The 23,258-nt window shown below is 40.0% G+C and overlaps 1 protein-coding gene across 1 annotated transcript in view; it reads left to right on the top strand.

Annotated features, from left to right (window-relative positions):
• DDX10 (DEAD-box helicase 10) overlaps positions 1-18,895 on the top strand; it is a 199,245-nt gene extending 180,350 nt beyond the window's left edge. Inside the window, exons 17-18 of the mRNA XM_064441237.1 lie at positions 6,366-6,499; positions 18,206-18,895. Of these exons, the coding sequence (XP_064297307.1) occupies positions 6,366-6,499; positions 18,206-18,395 (324 nt within the window). The 3' untranslated portion in view covers positions 18,396-18,895. The remainder of the gene's footprint in view (positions 1-6,365; positions 6,500-18,205) is intronic.
• The last annotated feature ends 4,363 nt before the right edge of the window (positions 18,896-23,258 follow it).

The following is a 23,258-nucleotide window of genomic DNA, read 5'->3' as shown; positions in this document are numbered from 1 at the left end:
ATAAAATGTGGGGCATTTAGGAATACCAAGAAAGCAAATTAAGTGTTTTCATGTATATTATTTGAGACCACTGGTAAAAGCAAGATTCTGCTGGGTAAACTAGGCTAACTCTATTACTTAAGATGTCAAATTGCTTAAAAAGAAATAATGAATGACTGGATGAAATTGAACCTTGGTGTGACTGCTAGTGTTGGTAAGGGTGAACACTCTGAAGATGAAGCTGAGAGTTACCTGTCCCTTCTAATGAAAACCAAGAACAATACTCCCTAAAGTGGTGTGAAAACCAGGAGCTATGACTAGCTCCTCCAGAGCCTGAAGATCACTTAGATCATCTTAGCGCAAAGATTATGTCTTGTTGGTCTGACTAACCTGCAGCCTAGGTTTGTCCAATTTTTGGTTACCAGCTTTTCTGGCCAGGTGCATGGAACTTGGTCACTCCTTCTGAAATAGCTGACCTTTTTCATGTCGACTCATCTCCTTTCTGTGGTGTGGCTAGAATGCATCTGTGTGCTTCAGACCAAGTGAACAGAAAGTCCTGAAACAACCACCTCTTTGCTGCTTTTCCCACGCTTTTATGTATCACTTCCTATTTATCTGTAAGAAGAAGCAAGCCTTGGAGGGGTGGCAAAACCAATTGTGGAATGGGTGTGTATGTCACCTATTAGAATTAATGTTCGGTGTTGGTGCAGATGACAAAAGGTAAATGACAACAAGAAAGCTCTCATGTCTTGGTCACAGTTCATGAAGGTTAACTTTAAATACCACTGCAGACGTCTTAGAAGTGTGGTTGAAAGGTGACCTTTCCCCTCTTAGCTTGCAATATCCTCCCCTCAGTGGAAATGATGCTTTCTGTGTTTGGATTTGAAGGCTATTGGTGAGCGTTAGATGGTAGGGAGTGTAGTTGTCCAATTTTGGTATAGTTTAGGCAGCTCTTTGTGTGTCAGATCAGCACTTGGTTCGCTCCACTGGCTCCCAGTCAGTTTTCAGTATCGTCTAAGGCTTTGGTCTTGATCTTCAAAGCAACTGTTGGATCAAACACCCCAGCTACATCAAAGGCTGTATTTCTATTTGTGAACTGCCAGAATAGCTGTGTTCCTTGGGGGCAATGTAGATGATGAAATATCAGAGCAGCCATACATCAGCTGGGGACAGAGTGTTGTGGGTTGGGAGGAACAGGCTATGGAAAAAACAGACAAACAAAAACCAAACAAAAACAAAACTGTGAGGCATCAGGTGAATCCAGACTAAGACATTTTAAAGGAAATGCTACAGAACCTGTTTGTGAATGTGTTCCATCATAAACATGATGCAGAAAAACTCCCATTTTTTTCTGAACAACAATTGTCAAAAAGAAGAAAATTAATAAAATCTGGAATGCTGTCAGATCATGAAAGGGATGCCCTCTTTGCCTCATCTGGTGTGTGTTTCCAGAATGACTACAGTGAGGTAGAGGGAGATCATTGTTGACTTGGTACAGTGTCAGGGGTTGAAGGCAATGAGGTTTCCAAAACCTCCAGCACAGAAATTGTGCTGATTTTTTCTAAAATGATGATTTTGCGTAAGAAGAATCTCCTTATGCATCAGTGGGAGACTATGTGAATGCAGAAATGTTTCATCTCAACACCATGTTCAAAGTGAAAGTCTTTATGCAAAGTTTCTGTGGAATTAGATTGCAAAATACATGGGCCAACCTGTCTGGTATAAAAAAAAGAGCTTGTAACCCTTGAGCAGAATAAAAATAGCAGGGTCAGTGCCACTGAATCCTGTTCTTCTGACTGGCCTACTCAAATCCAAAAGGGAAGCATACCAGAAATGGAGAAGTGGAGGATTATCTGCTGAGAACTACAAAGGCATTGCCAGAGAGTGCAGAGACACAGTTAGAAAAGCAAAAGCCCAACTCGAATTGGAACTGGCTGTAGATGTGAAAAATAACAAGAAAGATTTCTTCACGCATGTCAACCATAAGGAAAAAAGAAGGAAAACATAGGCCCACTATTAAACGGAAAAGGAGAATCAATCACCAACGATGCAGAAAAGGCAGAGGTCCTCAACACCTTCTTCACCTCTGTCTTTACCAGCACTGTCGGGTCCCAGGCTTTGGGAACAAAATTGCTGATTGAACCAAACACTGACCCACCATCAGTGAAGGAAGAGTTAGAACATGAATTACTACAGGAGCTTGACTCCCACTAATCAATGGGCCCTGACGCCATCCACCTGAGGGTGTTGAGAGAGCTTGCTGACATCATCGCAAGGCCGCTCTGCATAATCTTTGAGAAGTCCTGGAGAACGGGGGATGTCCCAGAGGACTGGAGGAAGGCAAACGTTACCCCTATCTACAAGAAGGGCTCAAGGGAGGATCCGGGTAACTATAGACCCATCAGCCATACTTCAATCCCTGGGAAAGTTATGGAACGAATCCTCCTGGGGGCCATCACAAGTCAAATGAAGCACATGATTGGGAAAAGCCAACATGGCTTCACTAAAGGCAGATCGTGCTTGACAAGCCTGGTGGCCTTCTATGACACAGTGACTTGCCTGGTTGACATGGGGGGGGCAGTGGACATTGTCTACCTGGACTTCTCCAAGGCCTTTGATACGGTCCCCCACAGCCTCCTCCTGGAGAAATTGATGTGTTATGGCCTAGACAAGCGGCCTGTGCAGTGGGTGGGGAACTGGCTGACAGGCCGCACCCAAAGGGTGGTGGTAAATAGCTCTGTCTCAAACTGGCAACCTGTCACTAGTGGAGTCCCCCAGGGATCGATACTGGGCCCAATGTTATTCAATATCTTTATAAGTGATCTGGATAACGGCATCAAGTGTAGCCTGATGAAGTTTGCTGATGACACCAAGTTGAGTGGGAAGTAGACACTCCAGAAGGGAGAGCTGCTCTGCAGGGAGATCTGGGTAGGCTGGAGGAGTGGGCCAGCAAGAACCTTATGAAGGTCAGCAAGGACAAGTGTAAGATCATGCAGCTGGGAAAACATCATCCAGGAGTGCAGCACAGACTGGGATCCACCTGGCTGGATCTGTGGAAAGGGACCTGGGGGTGCTGGTGGGCAGGAAGCTCAACATGAGCGAACAGTGTGCTGCTGTGGCCAGGAAGGTCAACAGGATGCTGGGTTGCATCAAAAAGGGCATCGCCAGCAGAGAGAAAGAAGTCATTATCCCACTCTACCCAGCACTTGTCAGGCCACACCTGGAGTACGGTGTACAGTCCTGGTCCCCTCTATACAAAAAGGATGTGGACAGGCTGGAAGGGGTCCAGACAAGGGCCACCAAGATGATCCAAGGACTGGGAAGCCTGCCATACGAGGATAGGCTGGGAGAACTGGGTTTGTTCAGCCTTGAGAAAAGGAGGCTCAGAGGGGATCTCATCACCATGTACCAGTACTTAAGGGGTAGCTACAAAGAAGATGGAGACTCCCTTTTTACAAGGAGTCACATGGAGAGGACAAGGGAGAATGGACACAAGTAGCTCTTGGGGAGATTCTAATTGGATTCGGAGAGGAAAATTTTTCCCATTGAGGACAGTCAACCATTGGAATAATTTCCCCCAGGAAGTGGCTGACTCGTCCACATTGGACATTTTCAGGAGTCGTCTGGACAGGGTGCTGGGCCATCTTGTTTGGACTCTGCTCTTCCCAGAAAGGTTGGACTAGATGATCCCTGAGGTCCCTTCCAACCTGTGATTCTGTGATTCTGTGATTTGAGGTCTGCATGCATTTCCTTCCGCAGCTGAACTTTGTAATAAATACACACTCCAAAGCACTTTGTTGCTAACCTTAGACATAAACTGCAGGTGGTCGAAATAAGTTCTTCAGTTAATCTCTTCTTTGATAGTGATTGCCTTAAGAAGGATCTAATCCTGAGTCTGTAAATTGCATCCTATTTGTATCTGAAGAATTTTTACAAGTGGTATCTTGAGCTGTGATTTGAAATTTTTTTTTTCTCCAGCTGTTATGGTGAGTAATGTGAAGTTAAGTCACAAGATTTCTTCTTCCTGACTGGCTGATATAAATTTGAAGCGAGGGGGAAAATAATGAGTTTCTGTTGTTCAGCTGTGGATGATAAATGTTCATGTTCAAGTTCTTAAAAATTTCAGGGTCTTACAAATATTTTTATGAATATGTAACAGGTGATACTCGTAAGAAATATGACCTCCTGATGAATTAGAGGCATCTTTGCCAATTATTTCTTTTGTTATAGTAAGCGTTACCTTGAACACATCTCTGCAGACTTTCTGCTGGAAAAATTAATATGAATGTGTAACAAAAGCAAAGGTTTAATCTCTGTATGTGTAATTGTCTCATGTGTGCATATATAAATGACAAAATTTAGGAAGCAATGCAGCCTCAACATTTTATTGATATAACTGAGAATATAAATGAACAGCCCAAGTATGACTGCCAATAAATGTTAGTATTACAGAACTCTGTTGCATAGTGTCACAGTCACGCATTCCTTGTTCCATGCATCAGCTTTGTATTCTTTTTTTAAAAAAAACTTTTTTAAAAATATATAATTGAGATGCACCGGTTGTATTCAAAGAATAGATGCAATGGGAGGGACAAGTAAAGAACAAATACTTAATGCTTAAAAGAAATTGAAATAAACTATAATTTAATGCAGAATGCTTTTCAAATATGGAAATTCATTAACAAAAAGATGACCTTCAGAATAGTTTTCTGTTGAGTTACTAGTGCTCTGTAATATTGTACTAAAAGTTGAGCTAAAAACTACTTTTTGTAAGCAAAACAAAAAAATACTTAAAACCCCACCCACAAACAACTTTGTTGTGAAGCAGCACCTGAAGTCCCCAGTAATCAACATGCTTTTCAATCCGTGGTTATGTTACTTTGGCAGTTTACAGTGCTGCTGAGTCCAACAGTGCTTTTAGTGATTTTGTACACCTAGCTATACAATTACCTTTACTAGTATTTCAGAATAGTAAAGAACAAAATGTGTGGTTAGTATGTTTCTCCTCTGCCTTCTGATTGAAAATCTGGCCTTTATCCCTTTCTCCTGTTTGTTGTCAGTGCACTGCGGAAGTGTCACTGGACAAGCAATAAGGGATCCTTGCAGTGGTGACTAATCTTACCCTTCAACAGCTCATTTCTTTTCCCCCACTCTATATGCAGGTATAAAAGGGACCTTTTGTATGGTTTTTGTTCGATTTTTGGTTTATTTTTATTCTGAGGTGTGTGCACATAAGGACGGTGTTCTTTTAAAACCTGGAGATAGGTGGAAATGGTGAAAAATTAGATTGAAAAATGTGCTTTAAATATTTAGTGATGTGAAGTTACTCATAGAATGAAGGATCATTTAAATGTGTACTGTTTTGGAAACTCAGCTGTGTTCATGTTGATTAGATAAATAAACAAAAGGTAGCGATGTCTTTATTTTTTTTTTTTGCGTTTGGTTTTGCTTTTCAGCATAAATATGCATGGATCTAGGGTTCACGTTGCTTAGAAATGCCTGTGTTTTGTTTGCATTTCTGTGTGCATATGCAATTGCATGCGCCTTCCAGTCTGTCTGCTTTCTTCATGCCTATTAGCAAAAATTTACAAAAGTGGTGTCATCAGTTCAGGACTATGTGGAGCAGAACCTGTATCTGCAGAAGCAGTCAGCTTTATTATATTATCCAAGGTTTTTATGGAGCAGCATCTTCTATGCGCTCTTCATTAAGGAATTAGTGAGGTGTTCCTGCACCCTGGGGAAACTTGCCAACACCAGCAGGCTGTGCCAAGATGTGCTGCAGAGACAGAAGGAGGCTGAGCCCCAGAGAAGGAGGATGAGAGGGTCTGGGTGGAAGCCTGAAGAACATGCATCACATATGGTGGATGGCTGAAATCCCTTAGAGCAGTTAGTTCAGCTATAGTAGCATTGTGATTTTTTAACTGCAAGGACACCTGGATGAGTTTTAAATCAGAGTATTTAATGAAATACACTTTGCAGCACTGATTAATGTGTCCACAAGCTCAATACCTCTTTGCCAGTATGTTTCTGAGAGACAGTAAAGCTTCCTATTACTTAAACACTCGCTCTCAGATGACTGTTGATTAGTTGCTGCCTAAATCTATCTCAGATTTGGTAGATTTAAGATGACAACATTGGGAAGGTAGAATTTGAACGTAAATCCTTGTGCTTCCTTTTTGAATAATATTTCTTCGACCTTTAACAAACAGCCTTGGAGTAGAGCACTGATGATGACAGAAATTATTCCATTTTCCTGGTTATAATAGCAGGGTCCTTTGACTGTGGTAGGGCATTGGTTTTTGTTATGGTATCCCTATTAATGGAGTTGTGGCAAGTAACGTGCACTTGTTTGCTTGTCTTGTAACTCTCCATCTGCCACCTGACAGGCTGAAGAGGAAACAGTGGCCTTTCTGGCTCACAGTGGAAGTGAAGAAGAGTTTGATCCAAGTACTCTTCCAGATCCTGATAAATACAAAGATTCTGATGAAGAGCAGGATTCAGAAAGCAAAGACAGCTATAGGTAAGTACATGTCTTCCATGTTCATTTTGAAATGTTCATGTTTTTTAGGAAACTGTTTTGTTTTGATGTTAGGAACTCATTTTACAGTCACCCTCTTGCTCCTGGGACTCAGTATTTAAGTTTGTTTGCGAGGTAAGTGCTGAACAGAAATCTGTGCTAAAGGCTATTATTTTCTTTTGTGAAGCTGTATGAAAAAGAATTTTGAGTCAGTCTTGAAGGGATCTTGGAGAGACTCTTTCCACATGCAAAAATCCTGACTGATTCCCTGGAGGTTTCATGTGTTTCAGAAATACATTTCTCTACTGTCCCATTACAGGTTCTGTTTGAAAGGAAAAATGTTGAAGTCAATGAGGATTTGCATGAGCCCTCTGTACCTGTGCTATATTAAATTTGTGCATGGTGAAACTTGATAAATTTTATGATTCAATGTTGCTCAGAGTCTTCAACACTACAAATGAAGTGGAATCTGAGTTAGAAGTAAATATATAATAAAATTAGCAATGTTAAACTTCTTAATTTAGAACAGTGTTTTTAATTATATAAACATGAAGATTTTGTTTCTTGTAGTTTAATAGAAAAGCACAGGGTGGGGATGAGGATCCGTAATTGATGGCAACATACTGTATTTCTTCAGCACGTACTGTAGGAAGACTAGGGGATACTGCATGAAATCATGTGTGGTTTTTGTCATTGGCTTAACCACAACAAGAAGCCCATCTGTGTGTTTCTGACAAACAGCCTATCATGTAACAGATTCAGAAACATGATCCTGACACTTAAATGGGAGTATAGATCTTTATTTTGCTCTCTTCTAGATGTCTAGGTTAATAAATCTCTTGATTTTCATGCCTGAATCAGCTAAATCCTAGTGGCTAAATTGTCCCTAGCCCTGTGTTACTGCACGTTGTGAAGGCAGTATGTAGGAGTGGGTGTTGGGAGATGGATTTAAAGACTGGATAGCCCTAAGTTAAGAGGCTGGTGACCATGTCCCTGTAGGCTGTTCACCAGTGTGTTGGTCAAAAGAACTGACAAGGATAGGGGAACTGCATTGCTTTTTCTGAGCAGCAGTAAATTGTTCCTTATTTGTGGAAGGGGGAGAAAGAGGGTAACTATAATTCAATTATAGTTCCTTCTGTTTTTTCACTTCCCTAAGCTGATACAGTATCTCCACTCCATGTAAAAGGAATGAAAAAGCTGTGTAAACATCAATACAGCTTCCTAAAAACAAGCAGAAAATGAGACTCATCATTCTTAAACAAGATTCTTTCAGCTTTTTCTGTATTTATGACTGCATGACTCTGCTCATCAGCTTTTGGTGGGGGAAGCAGCATAATTTGTTAAAGAAGTTATCTTTTAACGAAGTTTAAGATCCAGTATTTATTGGAGAGCGCTGTATAGGAGGATTTGTAGGCTGCTTTTCACATGTTACTAGAGTTGAAATGTATCTGTCCATATTTGATAAATGCATCCTCTGGTGATATTTGTACATTGCTTGTAGTGAAACCCAAGAGTTTATTGAGAAAGTCTGAAGTAAGGCTTTGGTAAGTAGTTAGAGACTGAGCAGCGCTTGTCTTGTTTATTGGTGTATATGTTGCTGCTGAAGGACAGATTCCTGGAATCCACTAAGCTGATGGACAACTGAGCTGGGAAGGAGTTACCAGCAACCAAGTATAGGGAACCTAGTGCCACAACACTACCTATTAAATATTTAATTACCTCAGACATTTCCTAATTACTGCTAAATTGTTGCATAGTTCCTGTAGGAAAAAGGTAGCGGTTTAGTGCTGCATTTTTTAAACAAGATTTTGCATTATTTCAACTTGCAGCCTTAGGTAGGCTTAGCTGCCTTGAGAATACGATGTTTTGTAGCATAACTACTAACAAGTATTTTGAAAAAGTTATTGGATCAGTCAGTTCAAAATTGGGAATTTTGTTTAGTTTACTTTGAGTATCAAGTGACCATTTTATCTAGGGGAGGTCACTTATGTCTTTTTAATGTAATCATACATCACTTTTTGTATTGATCCTTTCCCCAAAGATGTCAGCTAGACTCAAGATTAGCTAAGCTTTAAGAATAAAGTTGACAGATAAGGACAGGTGTTTGGCAGTGGTAGTCAGTGGCTGATCTGGCCTCTGGGAGTCAGTGTGTCTGCTTTCAAGGAGAGCTAAGGTTCTAAGAAGGCATAGGTCCTTGGTCATTTCCCCTTCTATGAAGCAGGTTGGAAAAGAAAGAACATAAAAAAAAGGAAAACAGGAGTTTAGTAATAATTTCTGACAAAGTATTTTCCTCAGTTTTTTCAGTTTTTCAAACTGAAAACATTTTACAAAGGAGGTCAGTGTGATTTTCCTAGGCAGGAATGATGAGTCATGTAGTAACTTGTCCTATTACCATGGTAGTGACACAGGTCTGGGAACAAAATTCAGGAACCAAGAGGGCCCACTGAGTGCTCCATTCACTACACAGATAGCATTCACTTTGAAATGACAAGTAATCACATGTGGTGGTAACTGATTTTTAAAAAATATTTTTAGGTTTCCATTTTAGTGAACTTGTCCTTACTTGAGTTACTTTTTCAGGGAATAATTTTTCAGGGAATGTTTTCTTGGTACTTTAATATCTACAGTATTTCAGTTATCCCAAGGAGATTAGTCTTGAATGTAATTTGGGTGAAGAGAGTAACTTTGAGCAAAAAATTCTCTCCCTCCCCTCCCCCCTATTTAACTGGAGTTGAGATATGGATGTTTTTCTGCCATATATTAAGGCTTGTCAGGTTTTAATTTACTAAGTGTACCTTAAATATGTTGTTTGGACTATGTTTGGAGGTGACTTTTGAACAAAGTGAAATGTTAGAACGTTTTCCTTTGTACACTGCTATCTACATTGTATCACTGTATTTGTAATACACATTAAAATCTAGGAGGGTTTTACCAATTACAATTTTTTTAAAAAATTATGAATTTTGCCTTGAGCCTGGAAAAGGATCATTTATTTGGAAGGTTGGATGTTATTTGGTCTTTGGAACTTAGTCATGTGTGGAAGCTAATTTGTCTAAAAATAATATTTCAGATTTTGAATAGGAGATGCCAAGCCTCTTCAGATAAAACACATTTCGTATTATAATTTCTTTAGGATGATATATGGATTTGAGATCATCGGTGTTCAAAAATGTAGTTGATGGCCATTTAAACACTCAACATTATTCAGTTCTTTAAAAGGTGGTCTTGCAAAGAAACTGTTAAAACATAATTTTGTTATGATTTTCACAGGCAACATTGGCACATTCTTTCCATGCAAACCCTGCTGACTTAGAGTTACTTTTTTCTTGGCATTCATTTTATGACTGCAAAGTTACAATTCAGATTTGCTTCCTTAAGTAAAATGTATGTGTAGATCTGTCATGTCCATTTAGTGCTCTGGGGGTTATAATCTGGCTGTGTCACTTTTTTGGTATCAGTTCAGGGGTTTAAGCTTTCCCTGGCCAGGAACAAGACATTCTTGGGGTAACAAACATGTTACTTCAACTGCCATCACTTGAAGCTTCATAACCAGCTTCTGTCAACTTCAGGACACAGTACTGGTCTCAGCTGTTTGCCCTGAATTTTGGTTCACTTTTTAATAATAGGAAAGGTCCTTGACTTCCTCCAAGGGGATTTTTAAAGGTTTTTGTTGATTTTTTCCATCTTTACACAATCAGACTGAATACTTTCCTGCTTTTCGCTCTTGTCTGTGTTTGCTGGAGGACTAGGGCAATGGACAGTAGATGTATTCAGCCTTTGTTAAGAGGCCAGAGGACTGAAATTTGGAAAGTGAGTCAAACTGCTTCAAGTTCTTCTCCAGCATCTAAGCTGAATGGGAGTTAACAAGGACTCAGAGAGCAGATTCAAACAGCCTAGCTAGACCTGAAATGCAGAGCTGTCTAGAAGAGCCACATCAGTTTAGGCACTGCTCTGATGGGAAGAGTACTACAGATAAACCTGCAACATAAAAAACACAATTTTGAGTTTATTGTCAACGCTGATTTCCAGAAGCAGATAGCAGAGACACCAGTATTACATTATAGCTGGGGACAGGCTGGGAATGGATTTGTCAGTCATTGCTAAGGAAAGTAATTAAATTGAAGTGAGTGGTGAGGACAGCCAGGGCAGGTATGGAAAAGGAAGAGGACAGTAAAAAACTGTGGGATGCTCACAAGGGCAAGAGCAGTGGGTGACAGTGTGATAGATTTGGATGATGACAGGGACCAGGACAAAATTACACTTCTGGGCGTGCCTGAAAGGAGTGTGTCAAAATTAAGAGCCTTTGATGGCTCCGGTGTGCAGCGCAGCATGTGGCAGTTAATCCCATCCTGGCTTGGGCCTGCCTAGGGAACATCAGTCATGTCTTTACGGGCTAAATGGATTTGGCCAGGATGCAGGTTTAAGTACTGGCACATGATTGTTTGTATTGTCCACAACTGCTGTGACTTTGTATGGTGCCAACTAGAGCTCTTCTGGGCAATGTCCCAGCATATTTATTGTGACAGGACAGGCCAAGGACTGTTTCCAGTGGGCAATGTTCATGAAGGCGCATTTCTTTCAGGTGTAAATGTGTGAAAAATGTATTGGTCTCTTCTCTAGCTCTGAAGTAAGCTTAAAGGCAGGTATGTCTGGAGACTTGTGAGGTGCTCTGAGCACCCCTTAGGAGGCTTTTGTGAAAGCAGAGGCACAACTGAAAGAGGAAGATGCAGTGCAGGAATTTAATTTAGGGCTGGAAAATGAGGAAATCAAGAAAAGGAAGAGAATTTGAATGACAAATAAGCATATGGGTAAAGGAAAGTGGTAGCTGAAGAGCCTGGTGGTGAGCATAAGGCCATGGAGAAATGGTATTGATTTTGCATGAGGGAGGAAAGAGATGGAGGGGATGTATGCATGGAAGGAGGAGGGAAGATGATGGGGATCTGGGAGGTCAAGAAGAATAAATATGAGAAGAGGCAAGAAATCTTGCTGCCATTGGGAAGGAGGGGTCTCTGTTAAATCAGCACTCATGCTTCATGCACCTCTCTTAGAGCTGTCACTGCATTGTATGATGAGTATGATGAGCTCATGGGGCTGGGAAATATTGACATAATGATTTTAACAAAAATCAGCCAAGAGTAGTACACAGTGAAATTAGGTTGAGAGATTAGAAAATACAACTCTATTCTCTTTTATATTTCCAAAATTCAGAGATTTTGCTCAAAGTGTTGGATTAAAATAGTAATATGTTGGGCTACACTAGCTGCTACTTCCTATAAGGAGAAAAAATGCTTCTAAAAGGGATAATTCAAAGCAAGCATGTAACACCTAGGGTATCTTACTTCAACAATCTTTAAAGGTAGACCATTTGTCCATAGTATAAGAAGTCAAAAACATTGCTAATCTTTTCTCCCTCCCCCCAGCATCTTTTTTTAAATTGGGGGAACTATACAAATCATGAGTTAAATTTGCCTTTGAATAAAATTCCCTTCCAGCCATACCTCTACAAGCAGAGTAATTAATGTCTCCAAGCATGTAATATTAGATTAATTTTTGTATATCTAGCAACATTCATCATATTTGGTTTAAGGTTATCAATGTAAGTTGTTAATGAGGAGAAAAATTTAAGTGTATCGAATAGGGTGGAAGAAAAGCAGCTGGATTTATTAAATATTAATTTTGCAGTCAAACTGAGTTTTTGATATTTCTAATCCCTCAACCTCTTTAAATAAAAGTGTTGAGGAAGAACAAAGTTACGACTGACCTTATCGTTACCCTCTTTAAATCTTTAATAGGTGCTACTGATCGCATTAACTCTTAGATCAGCATGGAAGAGATCTTGGACATGAGGGGAAAGGAGAAATGCCTTAGTTCTGGTACTGTTTTGTTTGTGATTTTATGGCCAGTCACCAGCTGACAGGTGTGCAAGTCAGCAGTCAGTGCTGCTTGGTTGTGTACCTTGCTTTATTTATGAAAATTATGGGCAAATTGTAGTTTCGTATACCTCCTTCATATACCAGGATGCTGATGTTGACCTGCTAAGTTTTATGTGATTCTTGATGCAGTTGACATTACACTGTCTTTTAAGATGGTTCATCTTCAAATCAGGGTACTCCCTCAAAGGTGTGTTATTCATGCTGTATCAGTGTCTTTGTGAAGGCCAAAACTTAATGTTGTGATGGCCAGAAAAGCACTGTAAGACAAACATTGTAAAAAGTCTCTGTTTAAGGACTTAATCGTGCTATTTAGCTGCAAAACTGGAGATTGAGATGTTGAATTGCAGTTAACAGAGATGTGATATTCTTACGCCATGGAAGTCTTTATAATAGTTATGCTCTAGCTCACTGTATGAATTGGACCTGATGGTAAAATTTCACTAGGAGAAATTTGGTAATCTATGCTCTGTAGGTCAGACTAGATCCTTCCTGTGTTTCCTGTAAACTTGTCAGCTACAGAAATAAAATTTAAAAAAAAAAAAAAAAAGTATGTCATCAGCAAGGGTCTACATGAATGAAGGAGAAATGGGATGAGTATTTATTGAAATTCTGTATTTCAGAAATTAATTGTCAACATCTGGAGGATGATAGTGGTGACAAAAAAGAAAAGGAGAGGAACAGATTTGAAGAACGTTGGTGTCAGGTGAAGCTGAGGAGTGAATGGATGTGAGGGTTAGGTTGGTTGTTAGCAGCATCTCCAAAGGCAGCAGCGCATTTCAGAGAAGGTTAAGCCTCTGACAGAGGGGCATACTGCAAATCAAAATGGTTTGATTGAAGCCATGGTCACCTCCAGCTGGAGCAGTTTTAACCCAGAGCACTGATATTTGATCTGTATGAGAATCAACCCCTGAATGATTTCAGGTTTCAGACTGGTGTGTAAAGATAAGCTAATATTACTTAGCCCATACACATTGAATGGAAACCCCAGTGGTCCAGGGCTGGGTCAGGTACTGCTGCTTTATAGTCAGCAATGTTTGTGACAGGAATGGGGAAGAAAAGTGCTGTTACATCTTCAGACATACGGTTTGAGTCCACTGCCACTTGTCCAATAGAGCCTTTAGAAAGTAAAAGTGACCCTCAGAACAGAAACACGATGCTGATGGCTGGTTTGAGCTCTTTTTCTCATCAAGCCTTCTGTATACGTCCCATGCAATAATAAGAAGTATTAAGCATACAGTCTTGCTGGTCTGGTTTTCATTTAAATACTTTTTCTTGTTCCAGATTACGGTACTTCAGCTCCAAGACAGACTTATATTTTGCTTTTAGTACTATTACAGTGGTATTTCATTACAAGTAGATTATTCATCCCTCTTCCTGCAATTGTTTTTTACAAATCTAGTTTTAGAGCTGTTTTGATTTACATCAGCGGAATGGCCAGTGAGGGAAATAACACAACACGATATATTTTCATTACCATTTTTATGTGCTGTAGCATTCTGACAGCAAGTAAGAAAGAAGCTGCACTGTGCTTTATGGAAGGGACTGCAGTAATTAATCTTCATTAGGATTGCTGCCATGGCCTGGTGAATTAAAATTTATTACATGGAAAAAGGCTTGTGGCACAGCAAGTTTGATTAGCAAAATGCCAATATTTATGGGATAAATTATTCCTAACTTTTCTGAACTGTATTTTATTAGCAGATTCATTCATTACTCCTGTACATTTCTTTGGGAAAGAGCTCATGTGTGCTATATTGCAGCCTACAAACTTGACTCGTGGCCTGCAATTCAGTGGCAAGGGCAGTTTGTTTCCAGAGCAGTGCTGGTAAACCTAGGCTCCAAAGCAAGCTCTGATAAATGTTAACTGAAGCAGAGTCTGTCTAGAGATCTCACAATACTGTGTTGTTTAAACAACAGCAACTTGGCTGTGTGGCTGCACATTTCAAATGGCTGACTCTCAAGCACTTAAAATCTAAACCTTACAGCTTGTCAAGACATACCTTGAAGCCCAGAACTGAGTTAAATACTAACAATTAAAAGCTTTCCTTTATTTAAATTTTTTCCAGGTATCACCTCAAAACACACGTGAGGTTTTGTTGGTTGGTTGGTTGGTTTGGGTTTTTTGTTGGGTTTTGGGGTTTTTTCTGGGGGGTGTGTGTGTTTTGGTTGGGTTTGGGTTTTTTAAGTAGATAAATTGAGAGAGTTTTTTGTTATAGCTGTCAGGGTCGTTGCTAGATCCACTGTTGCCCAGATGCCACTCATATATGCTGGCACTGATATAAGGGACAGGATTCATAAACTGTGCTTTAGTGTTTGAGTAATAAACATTACCTATCAAATGATAGCACTTTCTTTTGTTGTTACAGCTGTGTAAATGGTGACCACAGAAATTACTGTGCCTGTTGATAGTCGGCTGTTAGTACCTCCTCTCCTGTGTAAACACAGCCCATCCCAGTAAATCCTTCCATCAGGCAGCTTCAGGCTGCGCAGGTTGTTCAGGCGGTTGAAAAGCTAAATTGCACTGATGGTAAAAGGAAAGAATTGTAATCCAGCTGCACATGCTGCTTTTTAAGTGTTATAAATAGAAGACAAAGAGATGCATGAGCTTTGGTTTGGATTTGAGTTGTGGGGTTGCTTTCTAACTACGTTGTTCTGTTATAAAATAGTTTGCCTTAGAATAACTTTATTTTGTTTTGACTATTTGTGGACACCATCTGGCAGTGCAACAGTCTGTGTGTTTGTGAAGAGTAAGGGACCATTTATGTCCATGGGAAGTGATCAGTGATAAAAAGATTGGCTCTGTAGGGTGGGATGACAGGCCTTTGGTCAGTGGAGACTGAGGAGGAATTCATTCCACGGTAAGTGCAGAAGTCATCCCGGTATAGCCGCCCTTTTTCATGCGCACCTGAGAATTATACCTATTGCACCTCCTCCAAAGAGCTTTTTGTCCAAACAGTTAAGGAGAAGCACCCAGATGGGGTACAGGATACCTCTTGGCATCAAGATGCCAGACATGTGTCCTGGTGATTTTCCAGCTTCCTTCTAAAAGTGCCACTTTCACCCTTGGTAAAAGCTACCTCTCACTGCTTCTCTAGAGCAGTATAGCCCCTCTCCACTCCACCCAAACTACCGCTGGTAAAAATCAGTCCTGCAGGAACAGGGTTATGGGTTGGACTAGATGATCTTTAAAGGTCCCTTCCAACGCAAACCATTCTATGGACAGGCACTGTCTGTCTTCTCTTTACATCTCGAATTTATGAACATCTTATTGGCACATTCCACCTGACATTCTGCTTTTCTTCCTAAGTTTTCTTTATCAAATACTGTTTTGCTTCTACTTTTTGTGCATCATGAAAACACAAGCCTTTAGCTCTCTCCATTGCTCGGTGGCTTTGCTCCTGCTTCCTGTGTTATACGTTCCTCCTTATTCACCTCTCCAGCTTACAGGGTCAAATTAGTGTGAAAATACACCTGCTAACGTGTAGGTACATCTTTTGTATGCACTACTAATCAAGCACCGTGATCCCCTAGTAATAATAAGAAACAGCTTGATCTAGCATAATCTTCCCACAAAGCTTATGATGCAAATTAGTCATAATTGTGTTGATGTGCTTTTGTTTGTGGAAAAAATTAGATATCTCTCAGTTCCTCCTGAATGTGTTTTGTATTTAAATATTATACCTTACAGACATCTAGGCCTATGGGCCTCTGAAAAAAAAGTATATATTTATATATATATAAATATATATATTTATATATATTTTTTTATATATATATAATTTTGGTATTTAAAGTCTGCTATTTCAGAACTTGTGAGTTTTCTGTATTGTTTTAATTGCTAAGATGTTTTGAACTCATGTCCTAGATGAAGCATTAGTCAATGATGAATGAAAACTGGAAATAATTGGCTCTTTCACAAATGAGCTAAAATGTTTTTATTTAATGAGGTTTCAGCCTTACACTTTTAAAGTGAACCCCATAGTCTGTCCTGATCAAAGTGAACACCATGAAACTCCAGCCCAAACCCACACTGGCTACTTGGAAAAGCAAGAATTCTTAGTGCTTTGGAGTATTTTCATGTACTGTCAGTATAGCTTCAGCATTTATGCAATATCTTAAGCACTGCAGAGAGAAATAGAGAGTCTTTTCCCAGGAAAAGAAATAAAATAAACCCTGTAGCAAGAACTGAAAAGCCACCCCCGTGCAAATGACAGCTCAAAGCTGGCAAAGTTGCTATATCCTTTAAAATGTCCCAATTTTAGGAAAAGTATTTGGTGCGCAGTCATCAACTGTTCATAGAATCACAGAATGGTTTGGGTTGGAAGGGACCTTGAAAGATCATCTTGTCCAACCCCCCTCCCATGGACAGGGACATCTCTCACTAGATCAGGTTGCTTTACGCTAACTCATTTGGATAGGCAGGGAAGGACAATATAAATGTAGGGTGTTTCATTTTTTTTTAATTGTGGAAATGCAAGGTGTTTCTCATAGCATTTCCCTCCTCTCTCTGTGCTGTAATGAGTAGGCAGGAGTTGGCACCATTATTGGCATGTCACACAACTGCAGTCCGGTGCAAGGCCATCAGGTCTCAACTTACTCCTTCGTCTTGAGCACTGTAATGAGCCCTGGGCAACACCACTTGTGACCGGCCGCCCACTGGATGTGACTCCATTCACCACCACTCTCTGGGCTCAGCCGTCCAGCCAGTTTTCTACCCAGCAAAGAGTACACCTGTCTAAGCCATGAGCCTCCAGCTTCTCCAGGAGAATGCTGTGGGAAAGTTGTCTTTGAAGTTCCTATTTTTTAATGTATTATTTTAAAATACAAACATGAAAAACTGAGAACGCTCTTTGTTTCAGTTAAGTTGTTTGGAGAAAGTGGTTGGGTGCGAAGGGTTGCATTTTGCCTTTTGTAGTATGAATTCTCATTCTACCCTACAGCGTAGGACAGCCAGCTCTCTATAACCTGCACATGGATATTATGCCTTAGAAGATATTTTGTTAGATTAGATTATTTTGATATTAGATGATTTATAGCATATTTTCTATGTTATGCACAAAACCCATGTGAAGACACATGAAAGCTTGGGCTTTCTTCCTGTTGCTGTCATGTGGCCTTGTGATAGAAGTTAAAGTATTAAAACAGAGAGCCATTGCTTCCACATTGAAGGCTGCAAAGGGCAATTTGTTCAAGTCTTGAGAAAAGCAACAGAAACAATAGGAATTCACCAGGGAAAATAATGGGGTTTGGGTTTTTCTCTTTCTGTCGTGGCAAAGAGGTGGTTAATAGCTTCCAAGGAAAGCTTCTGAGAAAAGGGGAAGAAAGAATGGCCTGAATGAGATGGACCCAAATCAAAACTGTATTAAGTTTAGGATTTGCCAATGAAATGACAGTTCTCATCTTTTTATTTTTGTTGCATATTTATTTTAGACAAGATCTTGAAAGCCTGTCAAGGTCCACTGACACATCACTAAATCAGTTTGGTCAAGTTGTCTGTCACTCTACAAGGCAGCAGATATTAGATAAGGCTGATAGCAATATCTTGATATACTGTAATCAATTAAGACAGCAGAGCATCCACCACCACCTCAGCCTTAAAGGAGTTCTAATTTAGACATTCAGAGTTCATCAGCTTCTATTGTTTCACCCTTCTGAATTGTAATTCTGTTTGGTCTTATCTTGACATAAATTTGCCTTGCTTCAAATGAATTGTTTGATTACATGATATTATTGATTACCACAGTAGTTAAAAAGACCAACTGATTTGTTTCTGCAGTGAACTTGAGGAGAAGAGTGGAAGAAAGAAAAGAAGCTATAGCAACAGTAACGCAGCAGAAGAAATGCCACTGAAAAGAAAGAAGGCAAAATTCAGCCAAGAGGAGGACTCCTATTTGCCATTAGATACTGGGCTTTCTCTGGCAGAGGATGAAGAGCTTGTGCTACATCTGCTCAACAGTCACAGCTAATTATTTTTCTGCAGGTTTTCTTCTCTGGGACTTCTTCACAATTTTGTCAGCAGTCAAAACAAGATGAATTTGGCATCTGGACAGCTGGGTACCAGTGGATGTAGATAAATGAGTTCCACGTGCAGTGGGATTGCCTTAGATTGGCTTATAGATTATAGACAATATTTAGTTTGATTCGTAAGGCTTTCTAAACCAACTTTCCAACCTAAATCCCCAGATGTCATTTTACAATAACACATGCATAATTTAAAATCTCCAAGTTTTGAAGCAGTTATCTTTTTTCATTTCAATCTTGCTTTAAATAAAAACAGGATGCTCCTTTCTTGACTGTGTCAGGTCTGATATGTTAGAAAACAAATGTGTACTAAAATTATTAAAGAAAAAATACTGTTGGCATCTCAAATCATATTACTTAAAAATAAAATGCATTTTTTTTTCTTCTGTGTATCATGCACATATTAAAAATATTTTAATAAAGATTTCTGAAGCTTTTATGTAAACTTCTGGTGGCTCTTACAGCTTTGTTTTGAAGGCATTTATTTATCCTTTTTATTACTATTTATCATTTCTATTCTGATTCTGTCACTGATGTTAGGCAATTCAGAAAACCACTTTTAGAAGCTAAAACTCTGAATCTTGCATTTGAATCCTATATGAATCAGAACTCTGATGCCACAAAAAGGTAGAGCATAACACTGCCTGGTAAGATTGGTCACAAGGTAGCTTTTGTGGCAGACTTACAGCTGGAAGTGAGCTACTCCTTTTTTGTTATGATCAAATATGATGAAGAAAAATAATTTATTTTTGCGTATATTTTCAAGTTTCATCCCATTGAATCATGGCTGTTTATTGCAGATTTTGTGCATGCTTACCCATAACTGCTGCACTTTGCTGAACAGCAACAAGATATATGTTATGCGAGTCCTTTCCCGGGGAAGGGAAGAAGCGGGCATTCTCTCTGAAGCAAAACAAAATATTAATACAATGCCAAATTCTTAGTTATTTAAGCAGATTTTCTTCTCTCACTTGCGCCTAAATGCCAGCTATGAGCCAAATTCACTATTGTCTTGCTTGCATTCTTGACTGCCCCCTCAAGAATATTGGCAGATTGTTCAGAAAAAAGCATGGTAAACCCATGCAGGTAATATGGAGAATGATGAAAACTGCTGAGTTTTACACATCTCTGGAATGAGTTAGGCAAAGGGCAGGCTGCTGTGCGAGAAAAAGAAGGAGAGCGGGAACTTCTGTTGTTTTGTTTGCTGGCACAAGTTTCTTGACAGCGAAGAGGCATGTAAAGTGATGATTGTCTGTTTTCGGCAGGCCCATCCATGTCTTAGTGAAGTTTATATGGCAAAGTAGGAAGTAAAACACCGAGTAGGTACAACTGCCTGAGGGCTTTCCCCTGTTGCTTCCCTTCAGCAAATCATAAAGTACACATTTTCTCAAAAAGTTCTATCTGTTTGGTCTTCCCATCACCTACATGAAGACGATATTAAAGTAAATATTCCTTTTTTTTCCATATCATTTTTTCCATTTTTTTGTTACAGGAATCTTTCAGCACCAATTCCGTACAAGCCTTTCTTCCCCTCCCTGTACCCCATGCTATCTTTCAGCTCAGTTATCCAAAACTGAAAATATACTGCAAATTCTTGTCTCCAAATGTTGCTTCTGCTGTTCTGCCAGCAGGCAGGGTATCATCAAAACAACATTACAGGCAGAGCACATCTGCCATCTGCTCCATCCTGACAATGTGGAACAAGAAGAAATGACCGAGTTTCACAAACAGCTAAACATGAAAGATGGGACCTGCTTGGCAGCTGCTGCACACTGTTGTTTAGTCTACGGTGCCACAGAGGGCTTGAAAAATACAGTGCTCTGGGAATAGTGCTGCTGCTGAACCTGTTAACAAAGAAGGATCCAATATGATGCTGTTGTGACTGTGCATAGGCCCCATCATGTGAAGGGCCGCAGTGAATGTGGTGAGCGGTGTCAACAAGTGCCTCTGCACTGGGATAACAGAGGTCCTGCTCCTGCAGTCGTGGAGGTAGGTGGTAAACTTCAGTGCAAGGAGCACCAACATTCAAAGATGAGCTGGATGTAGATGGTAATACATACGGTGGTGTATATATCTTAATCAGAGGTATTTGTAGATTCATAGTGTACTTTGTGGTCATCAGTTGTCTTGGACATCACCTGATGTCTCAACACAAGTCTTTGCTCTGAGAAGGTTGAACATAGTTTGTTGGGGTAAGTAAGTGAAAACCCCAAAGATTTACCATTTCTTACTGGAATATTCTCATTCATATGCTGGGGTGCAAAAGGAGTATTCTTACCCAGTGAGCAGTAAGACTAAAAATTAAATTATGTATATTGGAAGGATTGTGCTGCAATTCTGTTCTTACGATGTTTTCATTGTCTGCGTAAAATAATTTCTCAAGTGCTTTACTTTTGTATTTGGGGATAATGGAGTTTCTAATATATTTGTGTTGTCTGATATAGAGCCATTGTTTCTCGAATCCTTGCGAAGTTTGTCCATCAACTTCAAATGTGGCTGACCTTGAGGGGATGCATATATCTAGAGTGTGACTCCCACAAGAACAGAGCCTTGTGAAAAAATAGAGGGAAGGGGCTTAAGGGAGATGCTCCATGCGATAAGTGTGTCTAAGAACAGGGAACTGCTACTTGTGCTAGAAAGAACAAGACAAAAAAAAGGCCAGGATTCAGCATTTTGAGGCAATGGCTACGGTTCTGAGTTATCTTTCCCATCAGCTATAGATCTGGTTTAAGAGGCTCATCACCAACCCAGCTTTTAGCTGTGCTTCTGGAGTAAGAAAAGAAGTGCAAAGCACACAAAGCAATTATTATTGTCATAAATGTAAGGAGTGACTTACTGAAGGGTGTTTTCCAGGGAGCTCATTTGCATTTCACACCAGTGGACTTCTCAGCCTGCTGCCAAAAGACCTGGCCTGTGTGCCCAGGGCTAATGGGCAGGTGAAGTGGGGCCAGCTGGGGACGCCACCCACAGTCTCCCTTTCTTCTGGTCCCAGGTATGGCCTGTGCTGCTGTAGCATCAGAACAAATCCCAGGGTTTTGCTACTTTGTACTTCACATGCGTTATAACCCCAGCTTTACACAGGAGAAATGGAAGTGTGGAAATCATTTGGCTTGCCTGTAACCAGGACTTCATTGCTGACTTTATGCAGCTGAATCCACAACTCTTAAATCGCTTGTGATTTAGCAAGAGCAGCCTCTCGCTTGGTGTCTGCACTGCCTTCTGTGTAGGACCCTAACCTTCAGATGCTGTGGTGTCTCGTGCTGTGAGCACCCTGGGATGGGTTTCAGGCTTCTTCTCATCCCCATAGGCTGCAGCCCTCCATGAGGAGGGGAGGGAGAATCCCCTTTGGGAACTCCTTTAGGAGGAGGGGTAGCAAGGTCTGAGTATGGTGGTGAGTATTTTCCAAGGCCCTTGGCCAGGAGACATCCTTAAATCACCAAGCAGGAAATCTTGTTTTAAATAATGAATTTTCATATTAGTTTGCATTTGTACTTTATATTAATAGTAGTTAGTTTCCTTCTGCTGCAAGAATTGTTCCAGTGTGTTGATTTATAGCTGGATATAGCATTGAGACTAAATCTAGTACATTCAGGTAATTCCATAGATGTACATTAGGCATTTGTATAACAGTATAGTTTAGTGGGCTTTTATTCAGAGTCAAATTTTCTCTTTGTTGCACACGAAATAATAAAGACATTTGTTTACTGGATAATTTATTACAATTTGTTGAAGCCTCTTTTGGATGGAAACTGGAAGTCAGGTAAAATTCATGATAGCATTGAACAGTTTGGGTTCTTTAGATTAGTTATGTAGACTGACACTAAATGTGCTAGCTACTGAAGTTGTACAGCTTGCGGTATTTTCATGAGGCATATAAAATATGTCATTGCAAAGATACTGTCTGCCTCAGCATCATAGAAATTTCTCTTAGGTGTTCACTTTATAAGGGCCTTATTGATGCAGCACATTAAGTTGTGTGAAGAGTATAAGAAATTTAGGCTCTAACATAAGTGGTTGCAAATTAAGATTTAACATTTTAAATGGGTATTTTCCTTTAAATATTACATGACTAGAAATAAAAAACAATTTTTATTCCTCCTGCAACTAGTCAAGCTAGAACATTAACTGGTATGTCCTGCCCTCTGACCAGATTCATAAAAAAGAAAGAAATGCCTGAAGCAGAACGTTAAAAACCAGAGCGCTGTGGTAGAGAACATTCAATTCAGACTATAAAAAATAGTACAAGATCTGAAGACACTGGAGTGACCCTGTGGGTTCCTATAATCCTGGATACATATGATAAAATTGATATAAAACAGAAGAAGAAAATGTATCTCCGTAAAGGTTGCAAATGGGTATTTTTCCTTATCGTGGTACACTCTAGTTTGACCTGGTTGATGGTTATTTCTTGTGAAAGATTGAGTACGCTTTGTGGCGGGGATGCTCAGCTGTGGTAGGTTGCTGCTGCAGAATTGGCCACTGTGGTTCAGGATGTTGCTGCTTTTATGCTGGAGATCACTGCCCCAGCCGTAACCTTCCTCTGACTAATAACCTGAGGTTTAAATTAAGCCAGTTGATTCTGTCCCAAAACAGATTAATCCTTATGGCATCCATTTTTGCTAAGTGGGCAGAGGGCTGATAACAGGCAGCTGAAGGACAGTTGCACTTTCTCATGCAGCAGCTGCTTTTGCTGTTAATTTGATGGGGACCTTGAGCAGAGCATAGTCAAACCTTGTGCCCAGCATGCTTCAAGCTAGAAGATCCAGAACACATCTTAACTCCAAGAGAAATACAATTACCAATCAATA

The sequence above is a fragment of the Phalacrocorax carbo genome, chromosome 1 (assembly GCF_963921805.1).
Source record: "Phalacrocorax carbo chromosome 1, bPhaCar2.1, whole genome shotgun sequence".
Lineage (NCBI taxonomy): Eukaryota > Metazoa > Chordata > Aves > Suliformes > Phalacrocoracidae > Phalacrocorax > Phalacrocorax carbo.
This window is presented reverse-complemented; position numbering and strand designations above follow the sequence as displayed.